The sequence below is a fragment of the Sinocyclocheilus anshuiensis genome, unplaced genomic scaffold (assembly GCF_001515605.1).
Source record: "Sinocyclocheilus anshuiensis isolate Anshui unplaced genomic scaffold, SAMN03320099.WGS_v1.1 scaffold708, whole genome shotgun sequence".
NCBI lineage: Eukaryota > Metazoa > Chordata > Actinopteri > Cypriniformes > Cyprinidae > Sinocyclocheilus > Sinocyclocheilus anshuiensis.
Window position 1 is genome coordinate 2,507,314 of NW_015555881.1, and position 15,674 is coordinate 2,522,987.

Genomic DNA, 15,674 nt, shown 5'->3' on the forward strand with positions numbered 1-15,674 from the left:
TTATTTATTTATTTGAAATTGTAAACAAAGATTATTGGAGTAGGTTTTTACAAGAAAATGCTATTTTAGTCATTCTACTTCCAGTTTTAACGTTTAATTCATTACTTAATTCTTTGTAATTATTTGTGAAATTTACTATTCATTTCTGAGTTAAAATTTTCAAAGTAAATTTTACACCAGATTTTTTCAGCATAAAACCCACACTAAATTGTTATTCAATTAGTGAATCCATTTTTACTATAAATTTAATTATGGAAACACAACTGTAAACTTAGTTTTCTATTGGTAAAATAATAGTTGCAATGATCAATTTTAAGTCAAGCGTTTTTCACAGCGATCATAGGAGATGATTGTAGTTTTTGGGTGAGCACGCTAAGGTTTTCTCATAAATCTCTTGAATTGAACTGTGTTTATCTCTAAAATTATGATGAAGATGTCTCATCATCTCTGTGATTCTCATCTGTCTTCCTCCAGCCCTGTTTACAGTCGGTTTACAGGAGAGCAGTTATGAAGCAGAGCTACATGAGGACGTCAGACTAGTGTGTTTGTTCTCCACGGTTAAAAGTCTTTCCGACCTCACTGTCATATGGAGCCGAGTCGAGCCGAAGCCGGCCGTGGATGTGTATCGGCTGGAGAGAGGCAGAGAGAATCACATTTACACCAGTGCCGCGTTCATAAAGCGCGCACAGCTCATCCACGAACAGCTGAACGAAAACCGAGCGGTGCTGCACTTGAAAAAGCTCCAGATTAAAGATTCAGGCACATACCGGTGTATCGTGAAAGAGGGAGATGATGGAGACTACAAGCAAGTCACGCTCAGTGTTACAGGTGCGTTTGACTTACAAAACACACAGCTTGACAAACCAGTTCATAAAGGTGATAGCTGCCTATATTTTTAAGATATTAGTTGATTTGCAGTTGGTTTGCATGGCTTAATTAACTGCTGCAATGTGTTATGGTTCTCTTTCTTATTTCTTATTATATATAGGGAGAGAAATAGAGAGAGAAAGTTTATTAATTTTTAGATGCTCAATATTCAGTACTGAATATAGCCAGTGTGTCAGCAGAAAGAGTCCCATATTGCATAGCTGCAGTGCATTAAAATGACAATAAATCAATAAAAGCCAATATTTCTGCTGTATGAATATTGTTACATTCCTAAGCAGGAATTCCTGTTTATATTGCTAGGATGCAGCTCATAATACTATATATTAATATATATATTTAAAGAAATGTATTTATTTAATTGTACTGTATTTCAGTGAATTGCGCTCTTTGCTTTCTGAGTTGCATTTTTGTGCATATTGCATTGTATTGCATTGTTTTATTTATTTTGGCAAATCTAGTAGATCATCCAGGTCAGGTTTGGGTTTGAGTTCAGTGTATACAGTAAATTTGCATACTGCAGAAATAGTCCTAGTATGGCAGAACATTTTTCCAAATATATCCATGTTTTCTAAAACTTGCACCAGATTGTCATGCTTATAACTTTAGCTATATATTATGTTTATGGTTTCCAGCTCTTTATACTCCCATAAAGAAGGCCATCATGAAGACGGGTCAGGATGAGGTTGAGCTGTCCTGTGAGTCTCAGGGATTCCCGTCCGCTCAGGTTATCTGGAGCGATGGTCAAAACACAAACCTCACAGAGATGTCCAACAGCACCACACGATCTACAGACGAAGATCTCATCCACGTCATCAGCAAGCTGACGGTCAAACGAGACCTCGTGAACAACTACACCTGCTCTTTCCTCGTGAAGGGTGAAATCCAGCAGACGGCCACTTTCAGCATCCCAGGTGAGTCTGATGTAGGAAAGGTTTATTAACTAGTATCAGCCTAGTATTGAAACAGGTTTGGAGAAATGTAGCGTTGCATCACTTGCTCAGCAATGGATGCTCTGCAGTGAATGGGTGCCGTCAGAATGAGAGTCCAAACAGCTGATAAAAACATCACAATAATCCACACCACTCCAGTCCATCAGTTAATGTCTTGTGAAGCCAAAAGCTGCTTCTAACTGTTGCTTCTGGCAAAAATATGAGTCCATAATCCATAATATCGCTTCCTCCAGTGAAAAAGTGCATCTGCTGTTGTCTCTCACATCAAAATCCAGCCACATATTTGTTTAGAGCTGTTTAAACGCTGCTTGATCTGTGCAGATTTCTCTCCTGATTCAGACCAGACCACTTTTTCACTGGAGGAAGCGATATTATGGATTATGAACTCATATTTTTGCCAGAAGCAGCTTTTGGCTTCACGAGACATTAACTGATGGACTGGAGTGCTGTGGATTACTTGTGGATTATTGTGATGTTTTTATCAGCTGTTTGGACTCTCATTCTGACGGCACCCATTCACTGCAGAGCATCCATTGCTGAGCAAGTGATGGAATGTAACTCAAAAGTGTGCGATTCAAATGAATGGACATTTTATATGCAACTAGTCTTAAACGTTGGCGGTAAATCTTTTTCTAAATGTATGTAGCGCTTTCGGGAAATAAGATCAGTTCATCTCTGTAGGAACGAGTATCAGCCTACAGATCTGAACAATGCCTTCGTTTTGATGCCATCATGTTTTGATGACATTTTGGTTGAAAAAAACATAATTTTTCTTGATGGTTTTCCCCGGATGTGGGGGCGTGTGATATGAAATACGCAGGTAAAGACGTCCACAAAAGAAAAAACAGATCGGTTTCAGATAAATGTGGAGGAGTGCCTTTGTTACTGTTTTTTTCCAGCAGACATTAAGATCATAACGATGCAGATTTATTCATATGATGTTTCACTCTAAAGCAAGTAGAAGGTCATTTTTTTCTGTTACGTAACAGAGTTGTACAATACCCCACAGTTATTGAGTGTATAAGTGTTGCTAAAGAAGTAATGCAATTAGCTTTAATTAAATTATTGTTTCATAGCTCTAATATCTGACTGGATTAGCCATGTTCGAAGCAGGATTATCATTATTAACTGAAACTAAAACCATAAAAATGTTTAATTACTTACTAAAAGTTAACTGAAATAAAATTGAAAAACTTCAGCAAGTTGCAAAGGCAGCATTTGTCATTTCTAAGTAGTTTAAGTGGAAGTACAAAAATAACTAAAAATAAATCAACTAAACAAAAAACAATAAAACATAAAAAACGATATAAACATATAAAAAAATATAAAAATGACACAAACTCAATTTTAAACTTTAAAATTATCACAACAAAAAAATATAAAAATAAAATTGTATTTTTTTGTATATATATATATATATATATATATATATGTATTTAAAGCCAACATTTTTCTCTTTTTACAGATGAATTCCCTCCTCACTGTTCTACTCCGTATGTGTGGATTGTCGCCGTGGTCGTCGTGCTTTTAGCCATTGTCTTCATCTCCGTCATCCTGCGTATGAGAATAAACGGTACTTTGACATTTACTTTGCACACTTATTTACCTTTATTTAAAAAGTGCTATTATGACACATTCCATAGTAATACCGTGATTTTGGATCATTATATTATTTGAAGTACCTTGGAGTAGCATGCAGTTGGTATTTAACATGACATAACCTGTTTACATTTAATCTGTAACACTACAGGTGATTCTGTCACTTTTTTACTGTTCGTTACGGCTCATTAAAATGTGTCTGTTCATATTGCGTCTTATATGTTGAACTGGTTTTAGTTGTGACCAGTGCAGATTTGCTTGATTGATTTATTGGTTGTTTTAGAGAGTAGTCTTGTGAGTCAACATCATATGATATTAAGCAGCTTGTAAAGAAGGAATCCCCAGTTTATTCAGGAAATAGAAACTAGGTTTTGTCAGCTGACACAGGTGAAAACCTCATTAGTCATTTGCATGCTGTGTGTGACTAGGCACTTTTGAAAAGGTTTGAGCTTAAAAATTCATTAAAAGCAATTAGTTATCTTGCACATGCACAGATCTGAGCTTCTGTCTCTGTGGCATTGTGAAACTAGTACATGCAGAAACAGGAATGACCCAGTGAATTACCCTTATATAACCCGGTTACTGACCAGTCCTAATATAGTCACTGTTGTCATCCATCATATTATCAGACAGGATTTTGGGCTATGATTATAAAACACACTAACATACTACACTTACTGTTTCTGCAGTACATAGTGTGTGTACCTGTAGGGTATGTGGTCATTTGACAACAATGTAGCATAGCACTATTTTAAAACCATATGTGACCCTGGACCACAAAACCAGTCATCAAGGGTCAGTTTTTTTAAATTGACATTATACATCATCTGAAAGCTGAATAAATATGCTTTCCATTGATGTATGGTTTGTTAGGATCGTACAATATTTGATACAACTATTTGAAAATCTGGAATCTGAGGGTGCAAAAAAATCTAAATATTGAGAAAATCATCTTTAAAGTTGTTCAAATTAAGTTCTTAGCAATGCATATTACTAATCAAAAATTAAGTTTTGATATATTTACGGTAGGAAATTTACAAAATATCTTCATGGAACATGATCTTTACTTAATATCCTAATGATTTTTGGCATAAAAGAAAAATGGATAATTTTGACCCATACAATGTATTGTTGGCTATTGCTACAAATATACCCCAGCGACTTAACTACTTTTAGAAGTATTCCATCTCAAAATGATGGAGGTTTATTTCCGCCAGAAAGAAGAAGAAAAAAAGAAGGAAAAAAAAACAGAAAAAAAAAAATCTCCCAGATAAAACATTTCTCACAATTCTATAAAATTGTGATATGTATCTATAAAATATTCTTATAAACTTGCAATTGTGAGAAAAACAATCCAAATAGTGAGAATTGTCAGAAAAAAGTCTGAATTGTGAGATGAGTCTATAACTTCTATAAGATATAAACTCGCAATTATAATTCTGAGAAAAAAGTCAGAATTGCAAGATATACAGTAGCAATAGTGAGAATAAAGTCAGAATTGTGATATATAAACTCACAATAGTGAGAAAAAAGTAAGAATTGCAAGATGCCAACTTGAAATTGTGAGAAAAAATCCAAATCATGAGATGTAAACTCACAATAGTGAGAATTGTGACAATTGTCAGAAAAAAGTCCAAACTGAGATGTAAACTTGCAAATGAGTTTATAATTTGCAATTGTGAAGAAAAATGCCTACATTTTATGATATAGATTTGCAATCGTGAGTCTGAATTGTGAAATACAAACTCGCAATAGAGAGGAAAAAATGGCTGAATTAAGATTTAAACTTGTACTTGTCAGAAAAATGAATGAATTATGCGATATAAACTCACAATAGTGAGAAACAATCCAACTTGCACTTATAACTTTATAACTTGCAATTGTGAGATACATACTCGTAAGCCTGGTCCCAGACTAAAATGCATGCCTGAGCTGTTTTAACTGAATGAAACTTGCACCGACATATTTTAAAATATATCAGTGCCGTTGTTTAGTCTCAAGATGCACACCAGTAATGGAACGTTTATAAAAGATGTCCTAATGGAACTATGGCCTAAACCTGGCTTAGTCTAAGCCCTGACTGTGAAACCAGGTCATAAAGTCACAAATAAGCTTCCATACAATTACTCCATTGATTAGACGGCAGCAGTATGTGACAATGCAAACCACATGTAAACACTGAGTCCAAGTTTAATCTTCAGTATCTACAGGAAAAAGAACCAGGCTTTGTCACGGGTAAATACCACATTACTCATTCACGTGTGGAGTAACTTTAGTATCACGTTTATTTCAAAAACAAAACCTTCATTAAAAAGGCTTTAGTTTTGTTTTTTAAATTTTTTTTATCAAATCTGTTCAGACACTGCACACTGTAAAAAAATGATTGTGATTTTAACAGTAAACGACTGTAAAATGCTACAGTAAAAACCTGTTAACTGGTTAACAGTAAGTTTCCATACTATATTCGGTGAATAAATGTAATTACATTTAATGTGATTTCACAGTAAAATACTGTTAAAAATACGTTTTTTGGAAGTGAAAAGAAAAAGTTGTATAATTTACAGTAAGCTTTATACGTGATCTGGCCTTTAATAAGAAGGTTTCCTGACAACGCATGTTTTACAGAAATAACCCTGACAATGACAAAAACATTTGTCCATTGCCTGATTATGAGTTGAATGCTTAGAAGAAGCTTTTAGTGTCTGTCAACTGCTGATGATCAGATTATAAAATCATTACAATGCAAAAAAAGCTGTTTCATATCCTCTTTTTGTGTGCAACCATGGGTGAATTCCAATAAATAATAATAAAATGTGACCTCTATCTCTGCCACCTCTATCTATTTCCAGGTCAGAAAAACAGACGAAGTGAATCTAAATGTGCTTTCCTCTTCCCACATGCATCCTCTGCCACCACTGATTGTGAGTTTTTCAAGTTCATTTACATCATTTCCAGTACATTAATGTGCTTTTTATGATATGAACGTCAATATAAAGTGGCTGTAAAGGCACTGTAAAAACAATATATTTCCTGTTGAGAGCATACAATACAATACACGCATACAGTACATGCTGCTGAGAGATTAACTTGCATTTTATATCATATATTATTTAAAAAATGTGTGTGTATATATAATTTCATTTTGAAATATATATCGAAAACATGCCTTAAAATAATATATATGTCAACTTGACTTTAATATATTATCTTCACATAAATATATTATTGAGAAGGTTTAGAGACTTATTTACTCATTAATTTTTATAAATATTTGATTCAAACTGTTAACATTTATTTGGCATGTTATATATTTTTAAGTGTATTTTTATTTATTATATTTATTATTTGAATACATTTATTTATTATAATTTTATTTATTTATTTATTGCTGTATGGTTTAAACCTGCAATATTCTTATATTTTTATTTTATTATTTTTATTTTTACCTCAACCAGTGTTATTTTAGTATCACTGAGATGCTATTACAGTTTTATAAATATTTTGAATTAATTTGTATTTTTATTTTTCCTGTTTTTATTTTAATCATTAATTCATTCAATAATTCGTCTCTATAGTTTTTATTTCAGTTTTAGTTATTTTAGTACCTCAAGTAAAACTAAATAAAAAATGAGAAATATTGCTTTGGCAACTACCTGAAAAAAAATAAGTTTAAGTTTTTATATATATTGTTTTATTTCAGTTAATGTTTATTTTATTCCAAGTAACTAAAACATTCTTTTTTTGTTGTTGTTTTTTTGTTTTAGTTTTAGTTAATGATAACCTTGACCTCAACACAATAAACTCTATATCCATTTCATTTTATTGATCATACTTCTCTTTCATTGACAGCTTTATTGACAGTGAATGAGAACAAGCCGCAAACATGTGACTTGAACTCAGAAGGTAAAGCATGTTCTGATATTATTATGATGTCAAGTTAATGATTAACCTGCTGACGTTCAGTACAGTAGAAACTGGAAATATGACCCTTGAGGCCCAGACTGCACCTGTACTGTAATCTGTCTAGTGTCTATAGCACGCTGTGAAGCACCTGGAGGTTTCATGTGATTGTGAATCACTGAAGCCTGTTATGAATTTAGTTGATGTGGGCATTAGTCAAATGGAAAATGTTCTGCATATTGTTGCTCTTGTGACTCTTGTGTGTCTTTCATTTGTGCAGAAGCTACAGAAAAACCTCTATCCCTGAGGAACGTGCTTATACGACAGTATTCACAGCTCTGCACAAACACTGAGATGAAAAGCAGACTTGTTTCATATGCACTTCTCAGCAAGTAAGCAACAGATTGATATGAGGGAATTATGAATGTGACACAAACACTTAAAGGGATAGTTCACCCAAAAATGAAAATTTGATGTGTATCTGCTTACCCCCAGGACATCCAAGATGTAGGTGACTTTGTTTCTTCAGTAGAACACATATGATGATTTTTAACTTTAACCGTTGCAGTCTATCAGTCGTATAATGCATGGCAATGGTAACAAAATCTATGAGAGTAAAAAAAACATGCACAGACAAATCCAAATCCTAAGACACGAAACGATCGGTTTGTGCGAGAAACCGAACAGTATTTATATCATTTTTTACCTCTAATACACCACTATGTCCAACTGTCTTTGGGCGCGCGCACGGCATCCGGTGCGTGAGGTGTGTACGCGCTCTGGTGTAGTTTACGTTAATGGGTGTGTTGATATCCAGCCGAAGAGCAATCAACCATAACTTCAGGCGAGCAGGCTCAGAAGTTGGGAATACGTGGAAAGTCACCACTCCCGAATGAGTTCGCGCGAGAGAACGTACATTCACAAACCGTTTTAAGTCGGTTTGAACAATCCAGATCCATGAACAGGGTTTAATTTGGATTTGTCTGTGCATGTTTTTTTTACTCTCATAGATTTTGTTACCATTGCCATGCATTATAAGACTGATAGACTGCAACGGTTAAAGTTAAAAATCATCATATGTGTTCTACTGAAGAAACAAAGTCACCTACATCTTGGATGCCCTGGGGGTAAGCAGATAAACATTACATTTTCATTTTTGGATGAACTATCCCTTTAAGCATGCTAAGAGTCACTCATGTGTTGAATCACACACACTAACACATGACAGGGAACTTCCTTAAATAAACAGAGTGATTACTGTCCATAAGAACAATGCACACACACACACACACTCTGATTTATGAGCTTACACTGAAAAAAAAAAAGATTTTCTTCCTCAGTATTTTTGTTGTTTTCCAGTACAAATATCTAAACATTCTTAAATCAAGACACATTTACTTGAGGTTTAAGATATTGAGTCTTTTTGGAAAATGATCAAAATTAAGTGGGTTTTTGCTTAAAACAAGAAAAACATTGGTTTGGAAAGAAGAATAAAGTTCAAAGGGAAAACCAGAGTATTTTTACACCTTTGTGTAAAAATTACAATTTTGGCAGATACTTTTTCTTGTTTTAAGCAGAAAATCACTTAATTTAGATTTTGTTTTTTTGTTTTTTCAGAAAACAAGACTTGCATCATTTTCCTTCTCAAGTAAATGTATATTGATTTAAGATATTTATTCATTTATTTATTAATTTATAGACATTTAATGGAAATCTAATAGAAAAATAAGACAAAATACTAAGTAAAATAAAACTTTTAGTGTTTAATCTCTGAGATGTCCATTAAGAAATTAAATAATTCTAATTTGAAATAATTCTGAACTTTTAAATGGATCCCAAACTCGCATATTTCATACATTTTTCTTTTTCTTTATTGCTTTACTTATTTATTGTATTATTTTATAAGTATTTAACAATTTAGTATTATTTACATTTGTATGTATTTAATTATTTGTTTTTGGTTTTTTTATCTATTTATTTAAAAATATTTTTGTTATTTTGTATTTTATTTTATTTCTTTAAAAAATACATTTATTTTATTTTCATTTTATTCATTTGTTTTGTTTATTTATTTTAAGTATTTTACATTTTTTTTTATTTCAATTGTAAATATATTTAAATATGTGCATTTATTTATTCATTTGTTTTTACTTTTAAATTTATTTAAATCTAATTTAATCTTAAATTTAATTATTTTTAAATTCATGTGCTCTATATATATATATATATATATAATATATATATATATATATATATGTATATGTATATGAAAGTGAGTAAGGTATAACCGTTTCCAGTGAACTGCTGATAAACACAGCTCTGGCTAATTGAGAGGTTACCAAACCACAATAAACACACATTACTCATTGATTTCCGTGTTAAACCACGTCATTTTTCCCTCTTGATTCCAGAGAAGGCCGATCTCTAAACATCAGCTCCATTCTGCCTGATAAGAAAGAAACCATCCTTCTGTTTGGAGAACCAGGCAGCGGGAAAACCAGCGTGGCCCAAATCCTGTCGTCCTGCTGGGCTGAGAGGACCACGACAGACCCCTTCAACATCCGCCGGCTCCATCTGGTTTTCCAGGTGGACTGTAGCCGAGCGAAAGGAGACTTTTTCCAGGTGGTAAAGTCCAGCATTTCTCATGAAAAACCACTAGACGTGTCTAAGTTCAGAGAGACGCTTCTGGGCCCGACGGACTGTTTGCTCATCCTGGATGGATATCAAGAGGGAAACAAGGACCTGGATGAAACACTTGAATGGTTTCTAACAGAGCGGCAGACATGCAGGGTGTTAGTGACGTCACATCCAGGAAAATGTCCAGCCCTGGAGAAAAACACCAGGACAGTATTCCAACTTATTCAGAAACCGGAAGAGTCTGGATCATGAAATTGGATACATTTCATGTTTGCACAGACTATGCTTTTGCAATTTCATGTTACAGCAATGTGCACATTCAGCAGTTCCAGATGATGGATCTGCCTTTTGTTTCTTGGGAATTTTTTATGTTCTGACTTTTGGTAAACCAGACTCATCTGGCAGGAGATCGAACCATTTCACAATACCTGAATTCAGTATTTTTCAAAGACCAAGTACAGGAAGAGAGAAATGAGATCACAGTTCTTAAACCTTATTTCTGCAAAAAGTGTAGAAACAATTTGCACTCAGAAATCACTAGTAATAGTTACAAAGAAACTGCTAGCAACACATCGACTTAAATGTGAAATTTTGAAATAGCATTTTCTTGTAAAACGCTTTATTTACAGAATCTTGTGAACTTCTTATCGGTCAATGCATATGGTTTCGGGAATAACACGGGTCAGATTTGCATGTTTTCTGCGAAACATAGTTTAACTACCGTTTTATCTGACAGATCATTAACTCAGAGACTAATCGTGCGAAAAGCAACTTCTCTTTTATATTTACTTCAAACTTTCTGTAACAACGACGCGCTTTCGTTTTGTTTATTGATGTCAAATGTGATTATTTTGATAAAAGAAAACTAATAAAAGTGAAAACTTTAGTTTGGTCATTGTAGACTCTTTCAGAAGCGTTTGCACATTCAAGCAGCTCAGTTTGACATGTTTGATGGATGCACGAGCGTTGCACAAGTGCTTTCATGTACAGACAGAGTTGTTTGTTTCACTTTCGTTTTGCTTTGACTTTCAACAGGATTAACTTCCATTTCTGAGAAAATACACTCTGCTTTAACTGGCAGTGAGAAAAAAAAAGGAAGCGCAGGTTTCCCGCAAAGGGAAGCCAAAAAAAACCATGCCTGAGTGTTATCTGGACACACTTTGTGAGCTATTGCACTTGGATGCCTTTTTAACTATTATGAAAGCATTAAAAAAGAAACGATTGCTGGAGCTCAAACAGATTAAATGTTTGCAAGGTTTTAAAGCTTTAACAGAAAAGTGTCTGAAGGGAAATTAAGTTACCAAAAATGAAACATTTTGAACATATTGAATGTGAAAATCACCAACATATATGCCTTACTTTAACCCTTTGATGTAGAGCCCTAGATTGTTTTCTTTAACATGCGGGATATTTAAATTGCTTTTGATTTCTCGATCACATCTTCAATGAGCTCAGGATCTGTTGAGCAGCAAATCCTCCAGCATCTTTACTCTCGACCCGTGATCAGCCAAATCTGACTCCTGTAGCTCGTGCTGGATGCAGGGTTGACAAGTGCGCGTTTTTTCCACAGAATTGTGGAACAAGTTCTGTACTTTTACTTAAGTAAAAATCTGTCTTTACAACTTTTACTTGTAATGGAGTAATGTTTGACCAGCAGTATCTGTACTTTCACTCAAGTAATGGAGTTGAGTACTTTGTCCGCCTCTGGTCCCGCGGGATCCCAATGCAGCCCTCCACTTTGATGCATGTAATATTAAGTAGCAAAGTAATAAGATTTCTTTGTAGTTTTGCATGAATATAATCCTTTTTTTTTCTCTAAATGATGAGTTCATCTCTATACACTGAAATAGCAGATAATAAATAAAAACACAAAGGTTAATCAAGGGGTTTAAAAAAGGGTAAAAGGTCATTGCCCATGATGTTTTGCATATTACATCACATCCACAATAATTAAAATATATTTTTTAAGTGTGTTCACCATAGACAACACCAGCATCAGAGGGTTAAAGTGTAATTTCTGACTGATCTGACTCTTAAAAATGACTTTTGTGTGTGTGTGCAACCCAGTTTTACACCAATAAAAGTAATTTGTATATGTATTATGACATTTCTGTTTTTTTTTTTTTGTTTTTTTTTTGTATTCCTGTAATGGTGCCACATCCAGATAAAGGATTAATTTTCTCTTTATGAGCTGATTGTTCAAGGTAATTCGATTTATTTTGTCATATAAAATTAAATTTTGACTCTAATAAAACTTTTAGACGTTAGCACTTGAAGCACATTTCAGGTTACTCAACAAACCGTGCAATGCAACCAGACTTGGTTTAGCAGGACAGAAGTGTGTGGGCATGGAGGGATTCCCCGTGTCTCCGAACCACTGATATTTCCTAATTCCTAATTCAACCAACAAAAAAAGGAACAAATTGAGCTTTTGTTCTTTCTTATTTAAACTATGGTACTAAAACCACATACATGCTGCAGAGGTTTGGGAGGGATAAAACCCCCAAACTCCTGGTATTATTTTGTAAACCGAATAAAAATTTCAGCAGTAAATTTGTCTAAATGCAACTGTCAGTTGCATGAAAAATCACCCTCAGGCTATCCAAGATGTAGATGGGTTTGTCAGGTTTGGAGAAATGTAGCATTGCATCAGTGTCTCAGCAATGGATCCTCTGCAGTGAATGGGTGCCGTCAGAATGAGAGTCCAAACAGCTGATAAAAACATCCACAAGTAATCCACACCACTCCAGTCCATCAATTAATGTCCTATGCAGCCAAACGCTACATGTTTGTAAGAAATAAATCCATAATTAAGACGCTTTAACTTCAAACCATTTCTTCCTGCTAAAATACGAGTCCATATTAACGCTTCCTCCAGTGAAAAAGTCCATCTCCTGTTGTCTCTCACATCAAAATCCACCCACATATTTTTTAGAGCTGTTTTAGCTTGTAAACAGAGCTTGATCTGTGCAGATTTCTCTCCTGATTCAGATGAGACGACTTAAAATCAATATTATGGAGAGAGGACTTGTATTTTGGCCAGAAGCAACATCAAAGCAAGTTAAAAACTATTAATGATGGATTTGTTTCTTACAAACACACAGCTTTTGGCTTCAGAAGATGTTAACTGATGGACTGGAGTGGTGTGGGTTACTTGTGGATTATTGTGTTGTTTTTATCAGCTGTTTGGACTCTTATTCTGATGGCACCCATTCACTGCAAAGCATCCATTTCTGAGCAAGTGATGCAATGCTACATTTCTCCAAATCTGTTCCCATGAAGAAACAAACTCATCTACATCTTGGAAAGCCTGAGGGTGAGGACATGTTCAGCCAATTTTATTTTCAGGTGAACTATTTCTTTAATAGATGAGCTTTCACTTTCATATTCAATGTTACTGAGTAAAATGATTCATTGTTGTTGATATATTTGCAGATAAGAATGTGCTATATTTCCTCCTTTCTCGTCTCTTCACGTCTACACTTTAATTTAGATGTGGTTTTTACCACCAATGTGTCACTATAATAAGATTTAGCTTAATGTTCGTTCCTTCTTGCCTGTTTTAGTCACAATATATCAGTTATTTTGTAATGCAGTGTTGTCCATGAATTCTTAACTCTGGAATGACATTGAATTCCCCATTTGAAACAATGCATCAGATTCAACCAGCTGATTGTGTTGGTTAACGTCCGGGTTTGCATGTTAAAAAAGTGTATAGTGGACAACACATGTAACCTCAGGCCTGTTTATGGTCAGATGGGACTCATCGGTGCTTTCCAGCCGACTCATTTCTGACCTCTCTTAACCTCTGGACATGATGAAACACAGGCACTTTTAGCAGGGGGAATAAAAACACACATTTATAATTGTTTCTTCAAATATGGGCACTTTTGGGCTTTTAGAAATAAAGGGTTAAAACACTTTTCACTAGTTTGCACTGGTTAAATTTGTCAACTGGCCAACAGTGGACAGACGTGTATCACATAAAAAGTCATTTTTGCACTTTTTTCTGAAAGTCATCAACATTTTCACCATTATTCTGTGATGGAAATTACATTTTACGGACTTTCTACACTAATCTATTTCTATATATTAACATAATATATTAATGTTATCATAATTTCATCAAATTAATGCAGAAACAACATAAAGTTGACATATTTTAATATGTGTTTAATGGCATCTTTTTACAAAGTAGCATATTATTAATGAAGGCTAGTGTCATTGATACAAATACTGCTAAATGCATTTCCCCATAGCCACTAATTATAAACATTCAACATTTAACATTTGGAAAATATAATTTTAAAGGGGTCATATGATGCTTTTTTAAAGATCGTTATTTTGTGTATTTGGTGTAACAGAATATGTTGACATGCTTTAATGTTCAAAAAACACATTATTTTTCAAATACTGTACATTATTGTTTAAAACAATCTTCACATAAACTATAAATTGTATATGCACAAACTATAAACTAAATATAGATTAATGTTTATTCAAGGAACAAAATTTAATGAGCGAGCAGAGCAGTGAGTGATTTCTCTTTTTCTTTAGTTCTTTGATTTACAGCAATGACAGACTGCAGCGGGTTTCACTATAAAATCAGCGCTGTCTCTTTAAAACCTGATGCACATGATGTGGATCTGACACGCATTTGATTTCCCCCAAACTCTTTAAGGGCATTTAGGAGTGTCTGCGAGGTCACTCGCCAAAAACAGGCATTTTGACAAAACTGTGTGTGGTTTTTGTCCACGAAAGAGAAGTCCTGATGGCATATTGACGGCTTCACACAGCTCATGAGTAGTTGAATGTCTCCCAGTTAGTTGGAGTTTAACTTGAGACCAGATAGGGTTCAAATCTGGACTCTGACCAGGCCAAAACATGAGCCTGATGGACTTGTTCTTAAGCCACTTCTTGGATTGAAAAATAATATTTGATCTTTCCTCTTTAGGTATAGTTTCAGTTGTGGGAAGTGAGTTAATATATATACGTGTGTGTGTGTGTGTGTGTGTGTGTGTGTGTGTGTGTGTGTGTGTATGCATATATATATTAGCTCACTAAGAATATGGGGATGCATACAAACACACAGCTGCCTAGTCATACTTTGGTGATGAGAGTAAATGTTTCCCAGCAGAGCTCACTTTCACTAAAAGAATCTCAAACACATTGTCTTTATGAGGAAGATTAATGTCCTGTTTATGAGAAGGAGGTCCAACCCTTCTCATATAACTACAGTCAAATATGACCTTAAGAATAAAACAGTTGCTGAAGAGCCTGAGCCTCTGGATTAATAAATAAGGAACAAGGAAACTGAACGCAAACACAGCATGCAACAACAACAGCTGATCTTTTATAAAAGTTTTCATAATAGCGCTGCAAACTGCTTCCTGGTTCCTTGTATCTGCGTCTCCCTACTGTTTGTCTTTTACTTCCTGGTGACCTTTGAGACAGTTTGCAAATATATTTTGGGAAACACTTCATTCTATTTATTGTTCTGTATTTCTATTCAGTGTTCTAATGTTCTCTTCAGTTTCCTTGTTCTGTTCAGTTATTGTGGGTCCCAAAGTGCAAAGTTTTGTTTTGCATGTCAATTCAAGTGCTGCAAAGAGGAAAAAGATAACATGCAAAATTATCAAAAGTTCACCAAATGCATATTATTATTATTGTTGTTGCTGATGATGATGATGATAAACATGT

At 34.3% G+C, this 15,674-nt stretch overlaps 1 protein-coding gene across 1 annotated transcript in view; it reads left to right on the plus strand.

Moving 5' to 3' along the window:
• LOC107675710 (uncharacterized) overlaps positions 1–10,485 on the plus strand; it is a 14,013-nt gene extending 3,528 nt beyond the window's left edge. Inside the window, exons 3-9 of the mRNA XM_016470124.1 lie at positions 475–828; positions 1,521–1,799; positions 3,304–3,411; positions 6,287–6,358; positions 7,287–7,340; positions 7,618–7,729; positions 9,749–10,485. Of these exons, the coding sequence (XP_016325610.1) occupies positions 475–828; positions 1,521–1,799; positions 3,304–3,411; positions 6,287–6,358; positions 7,287–7,340; positions 7,618–7,729; positions 9,749–10,226 (1,457 nt within the window). The 3' untranslated portion in view covers positions 10,227–10,485. The remainder of the gene's footprint in view (positions 1–474; positions 829–1,520; positions 1,800–3,303; positions 3,412–6,286; positions 6,359–7,286; positions 7,341–7,617; positions 7,730–9,748) is intronic.
• The last annotated feature ends 5,189 nt before the right edge of the window (positions 10,486–15,674 follow it).